A 19,226-nucleotide genomic window follows, 5' to 3' on the forward strand; every position below is an offset into this window, starting at 1 on the left:
CTTGAACTTTTCAAAGGTTTCAGACTTGTGTTTCATTAAGTAGATATACCCATATCTACTCAAGTCATCAGTGAGGGTGAGAACATAACGATAGCCACCACGAGCCTCAACACTCATTGGACCGCACACATCAGTATGTATGATTTCCAATAGGTTGGTTGCTCGCTCCATTGTTCCTGAGAACGGAGTCTTGGTCATCTTACCCATGAGGCATGGTTCGCACGTGTCAAATGATTCGTAATCAAGAGACTCTAAAAGTCCATCTGTATGGAGCTTCTTCATGCGTTTGACACCTATGTGACTAAGGCGGCAGTGCCACAAGTATGTGGGACTATCATTATCAACCTTACATCTTTTGACATTCACACTATGAATATGTGTAGCATTACGCTCGAGATTCATTAAGAATAAACCATTCACCATAGGAGCATGACCATAAAACATATCTCTCATATAAATAAAACAACCATTATTGTCGGATTTAAATGAGTAGCCATCTCGTATTAAACGAGATCCTGATACAATGTTCATGCTCAAACTTGGCACTAAATAACAATTATTGAGGTTCAAAACTAATCCCGTAGGTAAATGTAGAGGTAGCGTGCCGACGGCGATCACATCGACCTTGGAACCATTCCCGACGCGCATCGTCACCTCGTCCTTCGCCAATCTCCGCTTATTCCGCAGCTCCTGCTTTGAGTTACAAATGTGAGCAACTGCACCGGTATCAAATACCCAGGAGCTACTACGAGTATTGGTAAGGTACACATCAATTACATGTATATCACATATACCTTTCGTTTTGCCGGCCTTCTTGTCCGCTAAGTATTTGGGGCAGTTTCGCTTCCAGTGACCACTTCCCTTGCAATAAAAACACTCAGTCTCGGGCTTGGGTCCATTCTTTGGCTTCTTCCCGGCAGCTTGCTTACCGGGCGCGGCAACTCCCTTGCCGTCCTTCTTGAAGTTCTTCTTACCCTTGCCTTTCTTGAACTTAGTGGTTTTATTCACCATCAACACTTGATGGTCCTTTTTGACTTCTACCTCTGCTGATTTCAGCATTGCAAATACTTCAGGAATGGTCTTTTCCATCCCCTGCATATTGAAGTTCATCACAAAGCTCTTGTAGCTTGGTGGAAGCGACTGGAGGATTCTGCCAATGACCGCGTCATCCGGGAGATTAACTCCCAGCTGAGTCAAGCGGTTATGTAACCCAGACATAGTGAGTATGTGCTCACTGACAGAACTATTTTCCTCCATCTTACAACTGAAGAACTTGTCGGAGACTTCATATCTCTCGACCCGGGCATGAGCTTGGAAAACCATTTTCAGCTCTTCGAACATCTCATATGCTCCGTGTTGCTCAAAACGCTTTTGGAGCCCCGGTTCTAAGCTGTAAAGCATGCCGCACTAAACGAGGGAGTAATCATCAGCACGTGTCTACCAAGCGTTCATAACGTCTTGGTTCTGTGGGACGGGTGCGTCACCTAGCGGTGCTTCTAGGACATAATCTTTCTTGGCAGCTATGAGGATGATCCTCAGGTTCCGGACCCAGTCCGTATAGTTGCTGCCATCGTCTTTCAGCTTGGTTTTCTCTAGGAACGCGTTGAAGTTGAGGACAACGTTGGCCATTTGATCTACAAGACATATTGTAAAGATTTTAGACTAAGTTCATGATAATTAAGTTCATCTAATCAAATTATTCAATGAACTCCCACTTAGATAGACATCCCTCCAGTCATCTAAGTATAACATGATCCGAGTTGACTAGGCCGTGTCCGATCATCACGTGAGACGGACTAGTTAACATCGGTGAACATCTTCATGTTGATCGTATCTTCTATACGACTCATGCTCGACCTTTCGGTCTTCTGTGTTCCGAGGCCATGTCTGTACATGCTAGGCTTGTCAAGTCAACCTAAGTGTATTGCGTGTGTAAATCTGTCTTACACCCGTTGTATGTGAACGTTGGAATCTATCACACCCGATCATCACGTGGTGCTTCGGAACAACGAACTGTCGCAACGGTGCACAGTTAGGGGGAACACTTTCTTGAAATTATTATGAGGGATCATCTTATTTACTACCACCGTTCTAAGTAAACAAGATGCAAAAACATGATAAACATCACATGCAATCAAATAATAATAGTGACATGATATGGCCAATATCACATAGCTCCTTTTATCTCCATCTTGGGGTCCATGATCATCTTGTCACCGGCATGACACCATGATCTCCATCATCGTGTCTCCATGAAGTTGCTCGCCAACTATTACTTCTACTACTATGGCTAACGCGTTTAGCAATAAAGTAAAGTAATTTACATGGCGTTTCTCAATGACACGCAGGTCATACAAAAAATAAAGACAACTCCTATGGCTCCTGCCGGTTGTCATACTCATCGACATGCAAGTCGTGTTTCCTATTACAAGAACATGATCTCATACATCACATATATATCATTCATCATTCATCACAACTTTGGCCATATCACATCACAAATCATTTGCTGCAAAAACAAGTTAGACGTCCTCTAATTGTTGTTGCAAGTTTTACGTGGCTGCAAAAGGGTTCTAGCAAGAACGTTTTCTTACCTACGTAATAGCCACAACGTGATTTGTCAACTTCTATTTACCCTTCATAAGGACCCTTTTCATCGAATCCGCTCCAACTAAAGTGGGAGAGACAGACACCCGCTAGCCACCTTATGCAACTAGTGCATGTCAGTCGGTGGAACCAGTCTCACGTAAGCGTACGTGTAAGGTCGGTCCGGGCCGCTTCATCCCACAATACCGCTGAAGCAAGATAAGACTAGTAGCGGCAAGAAAGTTGACAACATCTACGCCCACAACAAATTGTGTTCTACTCGTGCAAGGAGAACTACGCATAGACCTAGCTCATGATGCCACTGTTGGGGAACGTTGCAGAAAACAAAAAAAATTCCTACGGTTTCACCAAGATCCATCTATGAGTTCATCTAGCAACGAGTGATTGGATTGCATCTACATACCTTTGTAGATCACGCGCGGAAGCGTTCAAAGAACGGGGATGAGGAAGACGTACTCGGCATGATCCAAATCACCGGAGATCCTAGCGCCGAACGGACGGCACCTCCGTGTTCAACACACGTACGGTCAGCGTGACGTCTCCTCCTTGATCCAGCAAGGGGGGGAGGAGAGGTTGATGAAGATCCAGCAGCACGACGGCGTGGTGGTGGATGCAGGGCGTCACAGTAGCAGGGCTTCGCCGTATACTGCGAGAGAGAGAGAGGTGTAGCAGGGGAGAGGGAGGCGCCAAGACTCAAGGTATGGCTGCCTCCTCCCTCCCCCCCTTTATATAGGCTCCCTTAGGGGGGCGCCGGCCCTAGGAGATGGGATCTCCTAGGGGGGCGGCGGCCAAGGATGGAGTAGCCCCCAAGGCAAGGTGGGCCCCCCCACCCCTAGGGTTCCAACCCTAGGCGCATGGGGTGGGCCTAGGGGGGCGCACCAGCCCACTATGGGCTGGTTCCCCTCCCCACTTTGGCCCATGGGGCCCACCGGGATGGGTGGACCCCCGGGACCCTTCCGGTGGTCCCGATACAATACCGGTGACCCCGAAACTCTCCCGATGGCCGAAACTGCACTTCCTATATATAATTCTTCACCTCCGGACCATTCCGGAACTCCTCGTGACGTCCAGGAGCTCATCCGGGATTCCGAACAACTTTCGGGTTACTGCATATTCATATCTCTACAACCCTAGCGTCACCGAACCTTAAGTGTGTAGACCCTACGGGTTCGGGAGACATGTAGACATGACCGAGACGGCTCTTCGGTCAATAACCAACAGCAGGATCTGGATACCCATGTTGGCTCCCACATGCTCCTCGATGATCTCATCGGATGAACCACGATGTCGAGGATTCAAGCAACCCCGTATACAATTCCCTTTGTCAATCGGTACGTTACTTGCCCGAGATTCGATCGTCGGTATCCCAATACCTCGTTCAATCTCGTTACCGGCAAGTCACTTTACTCGTACCGTAATGCATGATCCCGTGACCAGACACTTGGTCACTTTGAGCTCATTATGATGATGCATTACCGAGTGGGCCCAGAGATACCTCTCCGTCATACGGAGTGACAAATCCCAGTCTTGATCCGTGTCAACCCAACAGACACTTTCGGAGATACCCGCAGTATACCTTTATAGTCACCCAGTTACGTTGTGACGTTTGGTACACCCAGAGCACTCCTACGGTATCCGGGAGTTACACGATCTCATGGTCTAAGGAAAAGATACTTTACATTGGAAAAACTCTAGCAAACGAACTATACGATCTTGTGCTATGTTTAGGATTGGGTCTTGTCCATCACATCATTCTCCTAATGATGTGATCCCGTTATCAATGACATCCCCATGTCCATAGTCAGGAAACCATGACTATCTGTTGATCAACGAGCTAGTCAACTAGAGGCTTACTAGGGACATGTTGGTGTCTGTGTATTCACACATGTATTACGATTTCCGGATAACACAATTATAGCATGAATAAAAGACAATTATCATGAACAAGGAAATATAATAATAATCCTTTTATTATTGCCTCTAGGGCATATTTTCCAACATGTATGTGGTTACCGAATGTTGTTCGGAGTCCCGAATGAGATCCTGGACGTCACGAGGAGTTCCGGAATGGTCTGGAGGTAAAGATTTATATATGGGAAGTCCTGTTTTGGTCACCGGAAAAGTTTCGGGTTTTACCGGTAGTGTACCGGGACCACCGGAGGGGTCCGGGGGTCCACCAAGTGGGGCCACCAGCCCCGGAGGGCTGCATGGGCCAAGTGTGGGAGGGGACCAGCCCCAGGTGGGCTGGTGCGCCCCCCACCAAGGCCCAAGGTGCCTCCAAGAGGGAAGGGGGGCAAACCCTAGGGCAGATGGGCCCTAAGGCCCACCCCAGGTGTGCCTCCCCTCTCTCCCCCCTTGGCCGCACCCTAGATGGGTTTTGGGGGCTGCCGCCCCCCTAGGGAGGGAACCCTAGATGGGGGCGCAGCCCCTCCCCTTCCCCTATATATACTTGAGGTTAGGAGGGCTGCAAGACACACGATTTGATCTCTCCCAGGCGCAGCCCTACCTCTCTCCTCCTCGTCTCCTGCGGTGCTTGGCGAAGCCCTGCTGGAGTACCACGCTCCTCCACCACCACCACGCCGTTGTGCTGCTGCTGGATGGAGTCTTCCTCAACCTCTCCCTCTCTCCTTGCTGGATCAAGGCATGGGAGACGTCACCGGGCTGTATGTGTGTTGAACGCGGAGGTGCCGTCCGTTCGGCACTAGGATCTCCGGTGATTTGGATCACGACGAGTACGACTCCTTCAACACCGTTCTCTTGAACGCTTCCGCATAGCGATCTACAAGGGTATGTAGATGCACTCTCCTTCCCCTCGTTGCTGGTTTCTCCATAGATAGATCTTGGTGACACGTAGGAAATTTTGAATTTCTGCTACGTTCCCCAACAGTGGCATCATGAGCTAGGTCTATTGTGTAGATTCTATGCACGAGTAGAACACAAAGTAGTTGTGGGCGTTGATTTTGTTCATTATGCTTACCGTTACTAGTCCAATCTTGATTCGGCGGCATTGTGGGATGAAGCGGTCCAGACCGACCTTACACGTACTCTTACGTGAGACTGGTTCCACCGACTGACATGCACTAGTTGCATAAGGTGGCTAGCGGGTGTCTGTCTCTCCCACTTTAGTCGGATCGGATTCGATGAAAAGGGTCCTTATGAAGGGTAAATAGCAATTGGTATATCACGTTGTGGTTTTTGCGTAGGTAAGAAACGTTCTTGCTAGAAACCCATAGCAGCCACGTAAAACATGCAAACAACAATTAGAGGACGTCTAACTTGTTTTTGCAGGGTATGCTATGTGATGTGATATGGCCAAGAAGAATGTGATGAATGATATGTGATGTATGAGATTGATCATGTTCTTGTAATAGGAATCACGACTTGCATGTCGATGAGTATGACAACCGGCAGGAGCCATAGGAGTTGTCTTAATTTATTTATGACCTGCGTGTCAACATAAACGTCATGTAATTACTTTACTTTATTGCTAAAGCGTTAGCCATAGTAGTAGAAGTAATAGATGACGAGACAACTTCAAGAAGACACGATGATGGAGATCATGATGATGGAGATCATGGTGTCATGCCGGTGACAAGATGATCATGGAGCCCCAAGATGGAGATCAAAGGAGCTATATGATATTGGCCATATCATGTCACTTTTATTTGATTGCATGTGATGTTTATCATGTTTTTGCATCTTGTTTACTTAGAACGACGGTAGTAAATAAGATGATCCCTCATAATAATTTCATGAAGGTGTTCCCCCTAACTGTGCACCGTTGCGACAGTTCGTTGTTTCGAAGCACCACGTGATGATCGGGTGTGATAGATTCTTACGTTCACATACAACGGGTGTAAGCCAGATTTACACATGCGCAACACTTAGGTTGACTTGACGAGCCTAGCATGTACAGACATGGCCTCGGAACACAAGAGACCGAAAGGTCGAGCATGAGTCGTATGGTAGATACGATCAACATGAAGATGTTCACCGATGATGACTAGTCCGTCTCACGTGATGATCGGACACGGCCTAGTTGACTCGGATCATGTAATCACTTAGATGACTAGAGGGATGTCTATCTGAGTGGGAGTTCATAAGATGAACTTAATTATCCTGAACATAGTCAAAAGATCTTCACAAATTATGTCGTAGCTCGCGCTTTAGTTCTACTGTTTAGATATGTTCCTAGAGAAAATTTAGTTGAAAGTTGATAGTAGCAACTATGCGGACTAGGTCCGTAAACTGAGGATTGTCCTCATTGCTTCATAGAAGGCTCATGTCCTTAATGCGCCGCTCAGTGTGCTGAACCTCGAACGTCATCTGTGGATGTTGCGAACATCTGACATACACATTTTGATAACTACGTGATAGTTCAGTTAAACGGTTTAGAATTGAGGCACCGAAGACGTTTTTGAAACGTCGCGAAACATATGAGATGTTTCGAGGGCTGAAATTGGGATTTCAGGCTCGTGCCCACGTCAAGAGGTATAAGACCTCCGACGATTTTCTTAGCCCACAAACTAAGGGAGAAAAGCTCAATTGTTGAGCTTGTGCTCAGATTGTCTGAGTACAACAATCATTTGAATCGAGTGGGAGTTGATCTTCCAGATGAGATAGTGATGTTTCTCCAAAGTCATTACCACCAAGCTACTAGAGCTTCGTGATGAACTATAATATATCAGGGACATATATGATGATTCTTGAGATATTTGCGATGTTTGTAGAAATCAAGAAGGAGTATCAATTGTTGATGGTTGGTGAAACCACTAGTTTCAAGGAGGGCAAGGGCAAGAAAGGGATACTTCATGGAACAACAAATCAGTTGTTGTTCTAGTGAAGAAACCCAAAGTTGAACCCAAGCCCGAGACTAAGTGCTTCTGTAATAAAGGGAACAGCCACTAGAGCAAAATTACCCTAGATACTTGGTAGATGAGAAGGCTGGCAAAGTCGATAGAAGTATATTGGATATACATTGTGTTAATGTATACTTTACTAGTACTCCTAGTAGCACCAGGGTATTAGATACCGGTTCGGTTGCTAAGTGTTAGTAACTCGAAATAAAAGCTACGGAATAAACGGAGACTAGCTAAAGGTGAGATGACGATATGTGTTGGAAGTATTTCCAAGGTTGATCAAATATCGTACGCTCCCTCTACCATCGAGATTGGTGTTTGCGTTGAGCATAGACATGATTGGATTATGTCTATCGCAATACGGTTATTCATTTAAGGAGAATAATGGTTACTCTGTTTATTTGAATAATACCTTCAATGGTCTTACACCTAAAATGAATGGTTTATTGAATCTCGATCGTAGTGATACACATGTTCATGCCAAAAGATAGTAATGATAGTACCACCTACTTGTGGCACTGCCACGTAAGTCATATCGGTATAAAACGCATGAAGAAGCTCCATGTTGATGGATCTTTGGGCTCACTCGTTTTTGAGACATGCGAACCATGTCTATTGGTGTATATGCATGAAGAAACTCCATGCAAATGGACCGTTTGGACTCACTTGATTTTGAATCACTTGAGACATGCAAATCATACCACATGGGCAAGATGACTGAAAGCCTCGTTTTCAGTAAAATGGAACTAGAAAGCAACTTGTTGGAAGTAATATATTTTGATGTGTGCAGTCCAATGAGTGCTGAGGCATGTAGTGGATATCGTTATGTTCTTACTTCACAGATGATTTGAGTAGATGTTGAGTATATTTACTTGATGAATCACGAGTCTGAATTATTGAAAGGTTCAAGTAATTTCAGGGTGAAGTTGAAAGATCGTCGTGACAAGAGGATAAAATATCTATGATATGATCATAGAGATGAATATCTGAATTACGAGTTTGGCACAGAATTAAGACATTGTGGAAATTGTTTCACAACTAATACAGTCTGGAACACCATAGTGTGATGGTGTGTCCGAACATCATAACTGCACCCTATTGGATATGATGCATACCATGATGTCTCTTATCGAATTACCACGATAGTTTATGGGTTAGGCATTAGAGACAACCACATTCACTTTAAATAGGGCACCACGTAATTCCGATGAGATGACACCGTATGAACTATGGTTTAGAGAAACCTAAGCTGTCATTTCTTAAAAGTTTGGGGCTGCGACACTTATGTGAAAAAGTTTCAGGCTGATAAGCTCAAACCCAAAGCGGATAAATGCATCTTCATAGGACACCCAAAACAGTTGGGTATACCTCCTGTCTCAGATCCGAAAGCAATAAGGGATTGTTTCTAGAATCGGGTCCTTTCTCGAGGAAAAGTTTTTCTCGAAAGAATTGAGTGGGAGGATGGTGGAGACTTGATGAGGTTATTGAACCGTCTCTTCAACTAGTGTGTGGCAGGGCACAGGAAGTTGTTCCTGTGGCACCTACACCAATTGAAGTGGAAGCTTATGATAGTGATCATGAAACTTCAGATCAAGTCACTAACAAACCTCGTGGGATGACAAGGATGTGTACTATTTCAGAGTGGTACGTAATCCTGTCTTGGAAGTCATGTTGCTAGACAACAATGAACCTACGAGCTATGGAGAAGCGATGGTGGGCCCGGATTCCGATAAATGGCTCGAGGCCATAAAATCCGAGAGAGGATCCATGTATGAAAACAAAGTGTAGACTTTGGCAGAACGGCTCGATGGTCGTAAGGCTGTTGAGTACAGATGGATTTTAAAAGGAAGACGGACAATGATGGTAAGTATCACCATTAAGAAAGCTCGACTTGTCGTTAAGATTTTTTCCGACAAGTTCAAGGAGTTGACTATGATGAGACTTTCTCACTCGTAGCGATGCTAAGAGTCTGTTGGAATTATATTAGCGATTACTGCATTATTTATGAAATCTTGCATATAGGATGTCAAAACATTGTTTCCTCAACGATTTTCTTGAGGAAAGGTTGTATGTGATACAACCGGAAGGTTTTGTCAATCCTGAAAGATGCTAATAAGTATGCAAAGCTCCAGCAATCCTTCTAAGGACTGGAGTAAGCATCTCGGAGTTGGAATGTATGCTTTGATGAGATGATCAAAGATTTTGGGTGTATACAAAGTTTATGAGAAACTTGTATTTCCAAAGAAGTGAGTGGGAGCACTATAGAATTTCTGATGAGTATATGTTGTTGACATATTGTTGATCGGAAATGATGTAGAATTTCTAGAAAGCATGCAGAGTTATTTGAAAAGTGTTTTTCAATGGAAAGCCTGGATTAAGCTACTTGAACGTTGAACATCAAGATCTATAAGGATAGATCAAAACACTTAATAGTACTTTCAAATGAGCACATACCGTGACATGATCTTGAAGGTGTTCAAGATGGATCAGTCAAAGAAGGAGTTCTTGCCTGAGTTGTAAGGTATGAAGTTAAGACTTAAAGCTCGACCACGGCAGAAGAAAGAGAAAGGACGAATGTCGTCCCCTATGCTTTTGTCATAGGCTCTATACGGTATGCCATGCTGAGTACCGCACCTGATGTGTGCCTTGCCACATGTCTGGCAAGAGGGTACAAAGGTGATCCAGGAGTGGATCACTAGATAGCGGTCAAAAATTGTCCTTGGAGTAATAAGGACATGTTTCTCGATTATGGAGATGATAAAGAGTTCGGCGTAAAGGGTTACATCGATGCAAGCTTTAACACCTATCCGAATGACTCTGAGTAGCAAACCGGATACGTATAGTGGAGCAACCATTTGGAATAGCTCCAAGTGGAGCGTGGAAGCAGCTTTTATAATATGACCTAGAGATTTGCAAAGTACAGACGGATCTGATTGTTGCAGACCCCTTGACTAAAACATCTCTCACAAGCAAAACATGATCAAACCCAGAACTCATTGAGTCTTAATCACATGATGATGTGAACTAGTTTAGTGACACTAGTAAACTCTTGGATGTTGGTCACATGGCGATGTGACCTGTGAGTGTTAATCACATGACGATGTGAACTAGATTATTGACTCTAGTGCAAGTGGGAGACTGTTGGAAATTTGCCCTAGAGGCAATAATAAATTAGTTATTATTATATTTCCTTGTTCATGATAATCGTTTATTATCCATGCTAGAATTGTATTGATAGGAAACTCAGATACATGTGTGGATACATAGACAACACCATGTCCCTAGTAAGCCTCTAGTTGACTAGCTCGTTGATCAATAGATGGTTACGGTTTCCTGACCATGGACATTGGATGTCGTTGATAACGGGATCACATCATTGGGAGAATGATGTGATGGACAAGACCCAATTCTAAGCCTAGCACAAAGATCGTGTAGTTCGTATGCTAAAGCTTTTCTAATGTCAAGTATCATTTCCTTAGACCATGAGATTGTGCAACTCCCGGATACCGTAGGAATACTTTGGGTGTGCCAAACGTCACAACGTAACTGGGTGGCTATAAAGGTACACTACAGGTATCTCCGAAAGTGTCTGTTGGGTTGGCACGAATCGAGACTGGGATTTGTCACTCCGTGTAAACGGAGAAGTATCTCTGGGCCCACTCGGTAGGACATCATCATAATATGCACAATGTGATCAAGGAGTTGATCACGGGATGATGTGTTACGGAACGAGTAAAGAGACTTGCCGGTAACGAGATTGAACAAGGTATCGGGATACCGACGATCGAATCTCGGGCAAGTACAATACCGCTAGACAAAGGGAATTGAATACGGGATTGATCGAATCCTCGACATCGTGGTTCATCCGATGAGATCATCGTGGAACATGTGGGAACCAACATGGGTATCCAGATCCCGCTGTTGGTTATTGACCGGAGAACGTCTCGGTCATGTCTGCATGGTTCCCGAACCCGTAGGGTCTACACACTTAAGGTTCGATGACGCTAGGGTTATAAAGGAAGTTTGTATGTGGTTACCGAATGTTGTTCGGAGTCCCGGATGAGATCCCGAACGTCACGAGGAGTTCCGGAATGGTCCGGAGGTAAAGATTTATATATGGAAAGTCCTGTTTTGGTCACCGGAAAAGTTTCGGGTTTTACCGGTAGTGTACCGGGACCACCGGAGGGGTCCGGGGGTCCACCAAGTGGGGCCACCAGCCCCGGAGGGCTGCATGGGCCAAGTGTGGGAGGGGACCAGCCCCAGGGGGGTGGTGCGCCCCCCACCAAGGCCCAAGGCGCCTCCAAGAGGGAAGGGGGGCAAACCCTAGGGTAGATGGGCCCACCCCAAGTGCGCCTCCCCTCTCTCCCCCCTTGGCCGCACCCTAGATGGGTTTTGGGGGCTGCCGCCCCCCTAGGGAGGGAACCCTAGATGGGGCGCAGCCCCTCCCCTTCCTCTATATATACTTGAGGTTAGGAGGGCTGCAAGACACACGATTTGATCTCTCCCAGGCGCAGCCCTACCTCTCTCCTCCTCGTCTCCTGCGGTGCTTGGCGAAGCCCTGCTGGAGTACCACGCTCCTCCACCACCACCACGCCGTTGTGCTGCTGCTGGATGGAGTCTTCCTCAACCTCTCCCTCTCTCCTTGCTGGATCAAGGCATGGGAGACGTCACCGGGCTGTATGTGTGTTGAACGCGGAGGTGCCGTCCGTTCGGCACTAGGATCTCCGGTGATTTGGATCACGACGAGTACGACTCCTTCAACCCCGTTCTCTTGAACGCTTCCGCATAGCGATCTACAAGGGTATGTAGATGCACTCTCCTTCCCCTCGTTGCTGGTTTCTCCATAGATAGATCTTGGTGACACGTAGGAAAATTTTGAATTTCTACTACGTTCCCCAACAGGTAAAGTTAGCAGGAACGGAGTACCTAAGCGCGGAAAAAATCGAACACTAAATTAACTCATTTTTATGCATATGTAGTAGAGGAGACATGTTAAATAGCCCATTTACTTTCTTTTGTTCAAGAAAGGGATCGTAGGTCAGGTGGTAGGCTAGTTGAGTTGGCTCACTAGTGGTGCAAGGATTGAATCCTCTCTTGTTCACACCAATTTTTGCGTGAAAAACTCTCGAACGAAGGCGCTTGGGAGGCTTTCGCGGGATCGTTCGATGCGCATCCGACAACAATCGAAGCGTGCGTGCCTATCACTAACGAACAGTCGGCAGAAATTTTTTGTCAAAAAAAGCTATGACGATATTTGTACATAAGCTATCAGGTTTGTGGTACATATAATTATCAATCTCATTACAAAAGAATTTACCGAGATGTGACAAATGAGAAGACCGTTGTTCGAATTCTATAGGAGTGAAACATTTATTTCTCTAGAAAACATCCATCACTACAAAAAAGAGACAAATGGAATACAAAACACGTTGCATCGGCCCTTTAAAAAACTTGGAGCAAATGGTTTTGTGTCCTCATCAAAGGCGTTGTGGTCTTTTTTCTCTCGCTCTCATTTACTAGGTAGAAATACAAATTAACCCGAAAATGAAACACAGCAAGTAGCCAGCTCAGCTGGTAATGAGTCGTGGCCACAACCAATAGGTTGTGTGTTTGAATCCTAGTCGTGGCACTACTTTTTTGAAGCTCTTTTTACACGACAGAGCAGAAGCTGATCGAGCCGATCAGAAAAGAAAGATCGAAGAAAAAAAAAGCAATAGCACGTACCTGGCGCTCTGCTGATCGAGCCGATCAGAAAAGAAAGATCGAAGAAAGAAAAAAGCAATCGTACGTGCCTGGCGCTAACCAACAGTCGGCAGGAAAATAGCTTTCCCGATATAAATAACATAGAGAAACATAGTTGATGCAAACCAGTGCAAACGCCAACTCTTGATTGTTCATCAACAAGCACATCTTCATATCCGCCTGCAGTCCATCTCTTGTGATCATTCATGTTGCAGAAAAACAGAAAAAGGAATAAGGAATGCACCAGCTAGCACGAACCTGGCTCAAGTATACCCTTTTTAGCTTACCATGAACAGTTTATTCTTTAGGTCTGGGCGTCTGGCTGCGTGGATAAGTATGCAGAGGATGGGGGGATGAAACTCTTCCATTATCTAAAAGACCATTACATATGTTGAGAATGTGTGCTTCTTGTGATTAGACATCCTTGAAAAGAAGTTGGAATCTGGGTATCCTCTCTGGTGGAAGTGGGCAAGACACTATCAGTTTGCCTTTCATCGCGCCCCTGAATACTGCCTGCCATCAATACATCACAAAGAGGTGAAATGAAAAATAGAGTATTTGTCTGGCAATGGTGTACAGACCATTACATATATTCTTGATCATGTGGATTCTGAACAGCAATTCACACATGTATGGACAAATATCTATAATCTGTACTTGTGTATAATAATCTGCAGCTAACTATAATCAGTCCTCCTTTTTAACAGATTAACATCATGGATTCCGTACAAAAAAGTAATATTACAAATGTATCATGAGAATCTGTATTTACCAAGAACAAGAATTATGATGTTCACATCATTAACTTGCCATTGTCAATAATCGAACCTGATTACTGAAAGAATTCGAGAAAGTACAGGACTTTTTCACCCACTCACCTCAACTACATCAATGAAGTCTTGCTTGCTGCTGAAAGAGCCTATCCATTTTGTGTGATCAGGTGTCCTGTAAATATACATTATAACAAGTTCATCATTCATTTTGCAACAAGAGTATGCGACGAAATATAACTAATATGATATCCCTGTTGGTGCATACAATTCAGTATCAACCTAACCAACTCTTTGAAGTTCGATTAAGTTTGGACCACAGCCACAGATACATTTTCTCATATGTTTGAAAGTTTCTCCATAAATCTTTCATGTAATCTACTTGAAATTCCAAATGAGACATGTTAAATCTTTTTTAGATCTAGGAATGCGTAGTCGTTAATATAAACTCAGTTGTCAGTAGTTTCAGAGGAAAATGGATGTCTCTGAGATTATTACATCATGATACATATCTATATGAAATCAACATGAACACAGCGTGCCAAACATTTGGAAATAGTATATCAGCTAACCGGGCATGATTTGAAATACATCAGAAACCGTGATAACTTTAGGTCAGTGTCATTCAGATACACACAGCTCATTTCAAACTTTGAAGGAAAAGGCTTGAACGGTATCAACATGAATTCATACAAGTATAGAATGTAAGACAGGCATATCTAAACAGCATCATAGCAAAGAAATTAACAGAGAAAGAACAGTAACATACCCTGAATCCATTTTCATGTGATGAGCGTTGAAGAAAAAAATGATTGCTGGGACCAACGTGATATCGAAATAGTCAACGTACACTTGAATCTCCTCAGAATCCATGTCAACTAATGCTACCGTTGCAAATTTGGATATGTCCCAAGAAGCTTTTGCGAGCTGTTGAAACAGCAAGAACAGGGTAAAATTAAGAAAATGGCATACATATTACAGAGCTCATAAAATTCAATACAGAAAAGGACATGAATGAAAAGCTTGCCATCAATCAGTTCAATTGATTTACAAACTATCCAGTCAAGCAAATGAGGTGGAAGTCACCAAGAGTTAGGCAGAATCGTCAAGGGATGTCCACCAGTTCAAGCATTATTTTTCCTTTGCTCCTATTTTGTTCATGTCGCGTCACTATAAGACGTGTATTAAAAATCTAGCTTTTACCATGATTGGCAGATTCTGCTTAGAATATACTCAGTAATCCAGTTTAAGGTTAAATCATTTGAATATCAAGATTTGCCTCTTAACCCTACCCTGCTCAAGCGACCAAGTTTGTAATCGCAGAAACCAGGCTTGTCATTTCATTCCCACCGGGAAAATTATACTACTGGGTATTTGTGAACAGACAACAGTGCAATCACTCTTACTCTCTTAGTGCAACAGTTTCCTCTCAATAATAAACCTTACAACTTAACAGTGTAGAAACCAGCACCTAATCAAGGGAGTACCCTACATGTACAAACTAATGTGCATAAGAAGGCCCTCCAAGAACTTAATCAGACTGAACCAACTGTTCCCAGCTACCAATCCAATCACATCGGCACAGAAGAAAATAAGGAACCCCTGGTGGAGTATACATGGACAGACTTGAAGAGAAGCGGTGGAATCAGACGGTGGCTACGGGGGAGAGGAGAAGGGAGAGGCGCGGCGGCGGCGATGTGCTGGGTACTTACGACGTCGTCGAGCTGGAGGCAGGCGGCGTCGGAGGCGCGGCCGAATCGGAGGACGAGGACCTTGTCGAGGGTGTCGCGGATGGCGGTGTCCACCTCCCGCTTCCGCCGCAGCGTCGGCAGCACCACCGACCCCATCTCGCCCTCTCTCTCTCTCCTCGCCGGACTGCTTTTTTTTTTTGAGGGATCCTCGCCGGACTGCTGCAAGGAAGGAATCAACGGATTCCCCCCACCACCTATCCTTCCGCAAACAGGCCTGTAGCCCTGCCCTTGAAGCCGCCCAGAAACGAGTATGCGCCTGTTTCAGTCGGCCCTCGACTAGTCTCCAGCCCAGGTTAACAGCCCACACGTCATTTTTCTTGATCTCATGCCTGAAAAAAAAAATCTTAATCTAGCCCTAAAAAAATCTTAATCTGAAAAAACATTATTTTTCTTTTTATAAAAATAATTATCTGCTGCTTTGTTTTTTAGGAAAAATCATCATGCCTAACTTTTTTTTTACGAAAATGATCAAATCTATTATAAAAATTCACTGGAAGTACGAAGCATCTCAAACATAATAAAAATTATATCGAAATTTCGAGACCATCGAACGACCACTACTGCCACCAGAACAAGCCGCTGATGCGCCGCTCGGCTACCGGAGCCGGCTTGACCTTGTCGATGACAGCCGGGAAGTCTTCATGCACTTGCCCTAAGGACCAACACCCTGGAGATGTAGTTGTCGCAGTTGAACCCTTAAATAGATCTGAAACACCTGACACCAAATCTCGCCATATGATGATAAACACTAACCTCGCCACCCTAAGGAGATGGCAGGAAGCTATGCCAGAGCTCCGTTGACCCGAAAGACAAACTTGAAGAAACGTCGCTATCCACCTAAGCGTTGCGCCCGCGAGGAGTAAAAAAAATCCTAACCTAAACTACTAACAAGAGCGGATGCGCCAGAATTCCCTTTCCCGCCACCAGCGCCGAAGCGAGAGGCAAAGCGTAGGCGAACCCGCAGGCTCGCCGGTGAAGCATGGATGAAGACTCGCCAGTGAAGCATGGATGATGGAAGGAGAATCAACAGTCCATCAGACAATTTGTTCTCCTGGTGATTTGTTTCCCACACCGTAACAAAAGCCTGCCCAGAATTGCTGATTGTCAAAAAAAAAAAAAACATGCCTAGAATTGCAGCTGAATCCCACCAATATGACCTGACAGGGTTATTTCTTTCCATGGCTACTATGAAGCCAGGTTTCAAGGGAATCACTTTGGGGTCTCATGTGACAAGATATCATTACGAGATGTTTAACTACTTACAGTCATCATGGAAGGGGTTTCTGAGATGAAAGAAATAGCAATATCCATATATTCCAATATGTGTGCAATATTCTTTTCTTGTCGCGGGGAAAGATTCCATGTGAGCATATATGCATGTGTCGCAAGGAAAAAAAATCATGCTATAACTTTGCCACATAATAAGGAAATTCTATCACTTGTTATACTTCACAATCAAGGCAATATGGAAAAGAAAAGGAGGAATTTCTCTGAAGATTTGCATTAAAGTAATTACCAATATGAAAAATGCCCTACTGAAAAATCCTACCAATATGACTTGGGAGAGTTATTTCTTTTTCATGGCTACTATGAAGCCAGGTTTCAAAGGAATCTCATCGGGGTCTCATGTGACAAGACATGATATCAAGATGTTGCCCTACTTCCAACCATCATGGAAGGGATTCTAAGATGAAAGAAGTAGCAATATCCATATATTCCAATATGCGTGCAACATTCTTTTCTTGTAATGGGGAATGCATCCACATGAGCATATATGCATGTGTGGCAAGAGAAAAAAATATGGAACACTTGTTAGTTAACTTATTATAGACTTAAAAAACAAAGCAATATGGAAAAGAAAATTACGATTTCCTCTTAATATTTGTATTAATGTTAATATAAAGGTGAAGGACTTTTGTAAAATGGCATTCATTCTAGGAACCATAAATTAAAGTGTTCAAAACACCTTACTGGAAAATCCTTTAATTTTTTTCTTACATTGCGGAGTGTATGTATCTTTACCAATCAAAGAAGAGAGAATTCCTTATTTGGCCCTTCCTTAAAATTTGCTTTCTTTTTTGGCCCAAAACAAAAATTTCTGCCTTTTTTGACACTTAAACTTCATTTTGTTCCCTCAATAACATTTCCATCTATTTTTGCCACTCACGGTATTAAGTGTGAGGTAAAAAGACCATTTTGCCCCTACCGCACTATGTGACTATCCCGGACATCTAAGTTAAACAGAAATCAGTTCATCAATTTTTTTAAAGATGTTCACAGATATTTTGCACATATATTTTTCAACATTTTTTCCTTAGTTAAACTGATCTGTGCGTACAAAAGCCATAGAAATCATCTGCAGAACTTGTATTACCATATCTATATCATGTTTATAACATTGGTTAATTTATCACGTTCCAAAGTATATTAGACATAGTACTAACTCTTCTAGCTAACACACGTTTATAACTAGTACAGTACGCAAAATGTCCAAACAAGTATACTATTGTAGTACACTGCCCGGCAGCTATACACCAGGCGCACAGCAACCAGATATGGACAAAGAGAACGCTTACTGCTGATCACGAGCAGCCGGACACCACGCACACGGACCGTTAGTTGAGAACGACAGCATCCAGCCACGCGCGTAGGCGCTCGCCAGACTGAGGCAGTCGTCGCCGCTGGTCGTCCGGTCCTGCCAACTACTACCTGTGCTTCCTCTCTCACATAGCAAGTTGTACACATCGCAAAAATAGTTTCTCCGATCTATTTTTCTGTCGTCGAATTTACGTACGAGAGTTCCCAACCGTGCGATTCCATCAAAAGACAATAGCTAATGGATCCAGTTGAAGCTAGCCTAGGCGTTCACTAGTATGTGGGGAACAGGGGAGCGTTTTCTTCCTTTTTACGAGCGAGCTAAAGCAGGGGTAAAAAGGACTTTTTAGGTTGCACTTGACGGTGTTAGTGGCCAAAACTATCGAAAATGCCATTGAGGGAACAAAATGAAGTTTAGATGTCAAAAAGGGAAGAAACTTTTTGTTAAGGCCAAAAAGGGAAGCGAATTTTAAGAATGGGTCAAATAAGGAATTCTCTCATCAAAGAACTAACAGGACTCACCTGCCAAAAAAAAAGAATTAACAGATTAGCTTGCATTTCCAACGTTCCCACAAAAAAAGCTTGCATTTCCAACGAAACAAATGTATAACGTATACACAAGCTAATTTTATTTACCGAAAAATCATAATATAAAAAATTTCAAGAAATAAATAACACTATATGTATTTATGGATTTATGACCGTGTTTTGACATGACCATAAGTGCCTAATTGAGGAAATTGCACTGCAGGCCCATGAACTTGGTGCAAGGGTACAATTTAGTTCACAAAGCCTCGCCGCGAATGGCTACGGTGACAACAATACAATGATCATGAACCGGCCTCAAAGGATGTGCACCTCAACCATCATCGAGCTTGCATACACGTCATGGTGCACAAACG

At 43.9% G+C, this 19,226-nt stretch overlaps 1 protein-coding gene across 4 annotated transcripts; it reads right to left on the reverse strand.

The window, feature by feature from the left end:
* Positions 1-12,884: 12,884 nt before the first annotated feature.
* LOC125550617 (mRNA splicing factor, thioredoxin-like U5 snRNP) lies at positions 12,885-15,962 on the reverse strand. Of its 4 annotated transcripts, none has more exons than XR_007301726.2 (5): positions 15,691-15,962; positions 14,748-14,905; positions 14,087-14,153; positions 13,496-13,721; positions 12,885-13,388 (listed from the first exon to the last, which is right to left on the reverse strand). XR_007301726.2 is itself a non-coding variant. In XM_048713645.2 (4 exons), exons 1-4 carry the CDS (start codon positions 15,823-15,825, stop codon positions 13,623-13,625), a joined length of 459 nt encoding a protein of 152 aa, XP_048569602.1. In that variant the 5' UTR covers positions 15,826-15,962; the 3' UTR covers positions 12,885-13,622. The 4 variants fall into 4 exon arrangements, 1 of the variants encoding a protein (XP_048569602.1); XR_007301724.2 differs by having other exon boundaries at positions 12,885-13,401; XR_007301725.2 differs by having other exon boundaries at positions 13,467-13,721.
* Between the last annotated feature and the right edge of the window lie 3,264 nt (positions 15,963-19,226).

The sequence above is a fragment of the Triticum urartu genome, chromosome 4A (genome assembly GCF_056163025.1).
Source record: "Triticum urartu cultivar PI428250 chromosome 4A, HENAU_Tu73, whole genome shotgun sequence".
Taxonomy (NCBI): domain Eukaryota; kingdom Viridiplantae; phylum Streptophyta; class Magnoliopsida; order Poales; family Poaceae; genus Triticum; species Triticum urartu.

Bases quoted from the DNA above. Each gene is read 5' to 3' on its own strand.
- LOC125550617 (XM_048713645.2), bottom strand. From the start codon at position 15,825: ATGGGGTCGGTGGTGCTGCCGACGCTGCGGCGGAAGCGGGAGGTGGAC. The intron at 14,906-15,690 runs GTAAGTACCCAG...CTGTTTCAACAG, and splicing joins GCCTCCAGCTCGACGACGTC to CTCGCAAAAGCTTCTTGGGA. The intron at 14,154-14,747 runs GTATGTTACTGT...GTATATTTACAG, and splicing joins CACATGAAAATGGATTCAGG to GACACCTGATCACACAAAAT.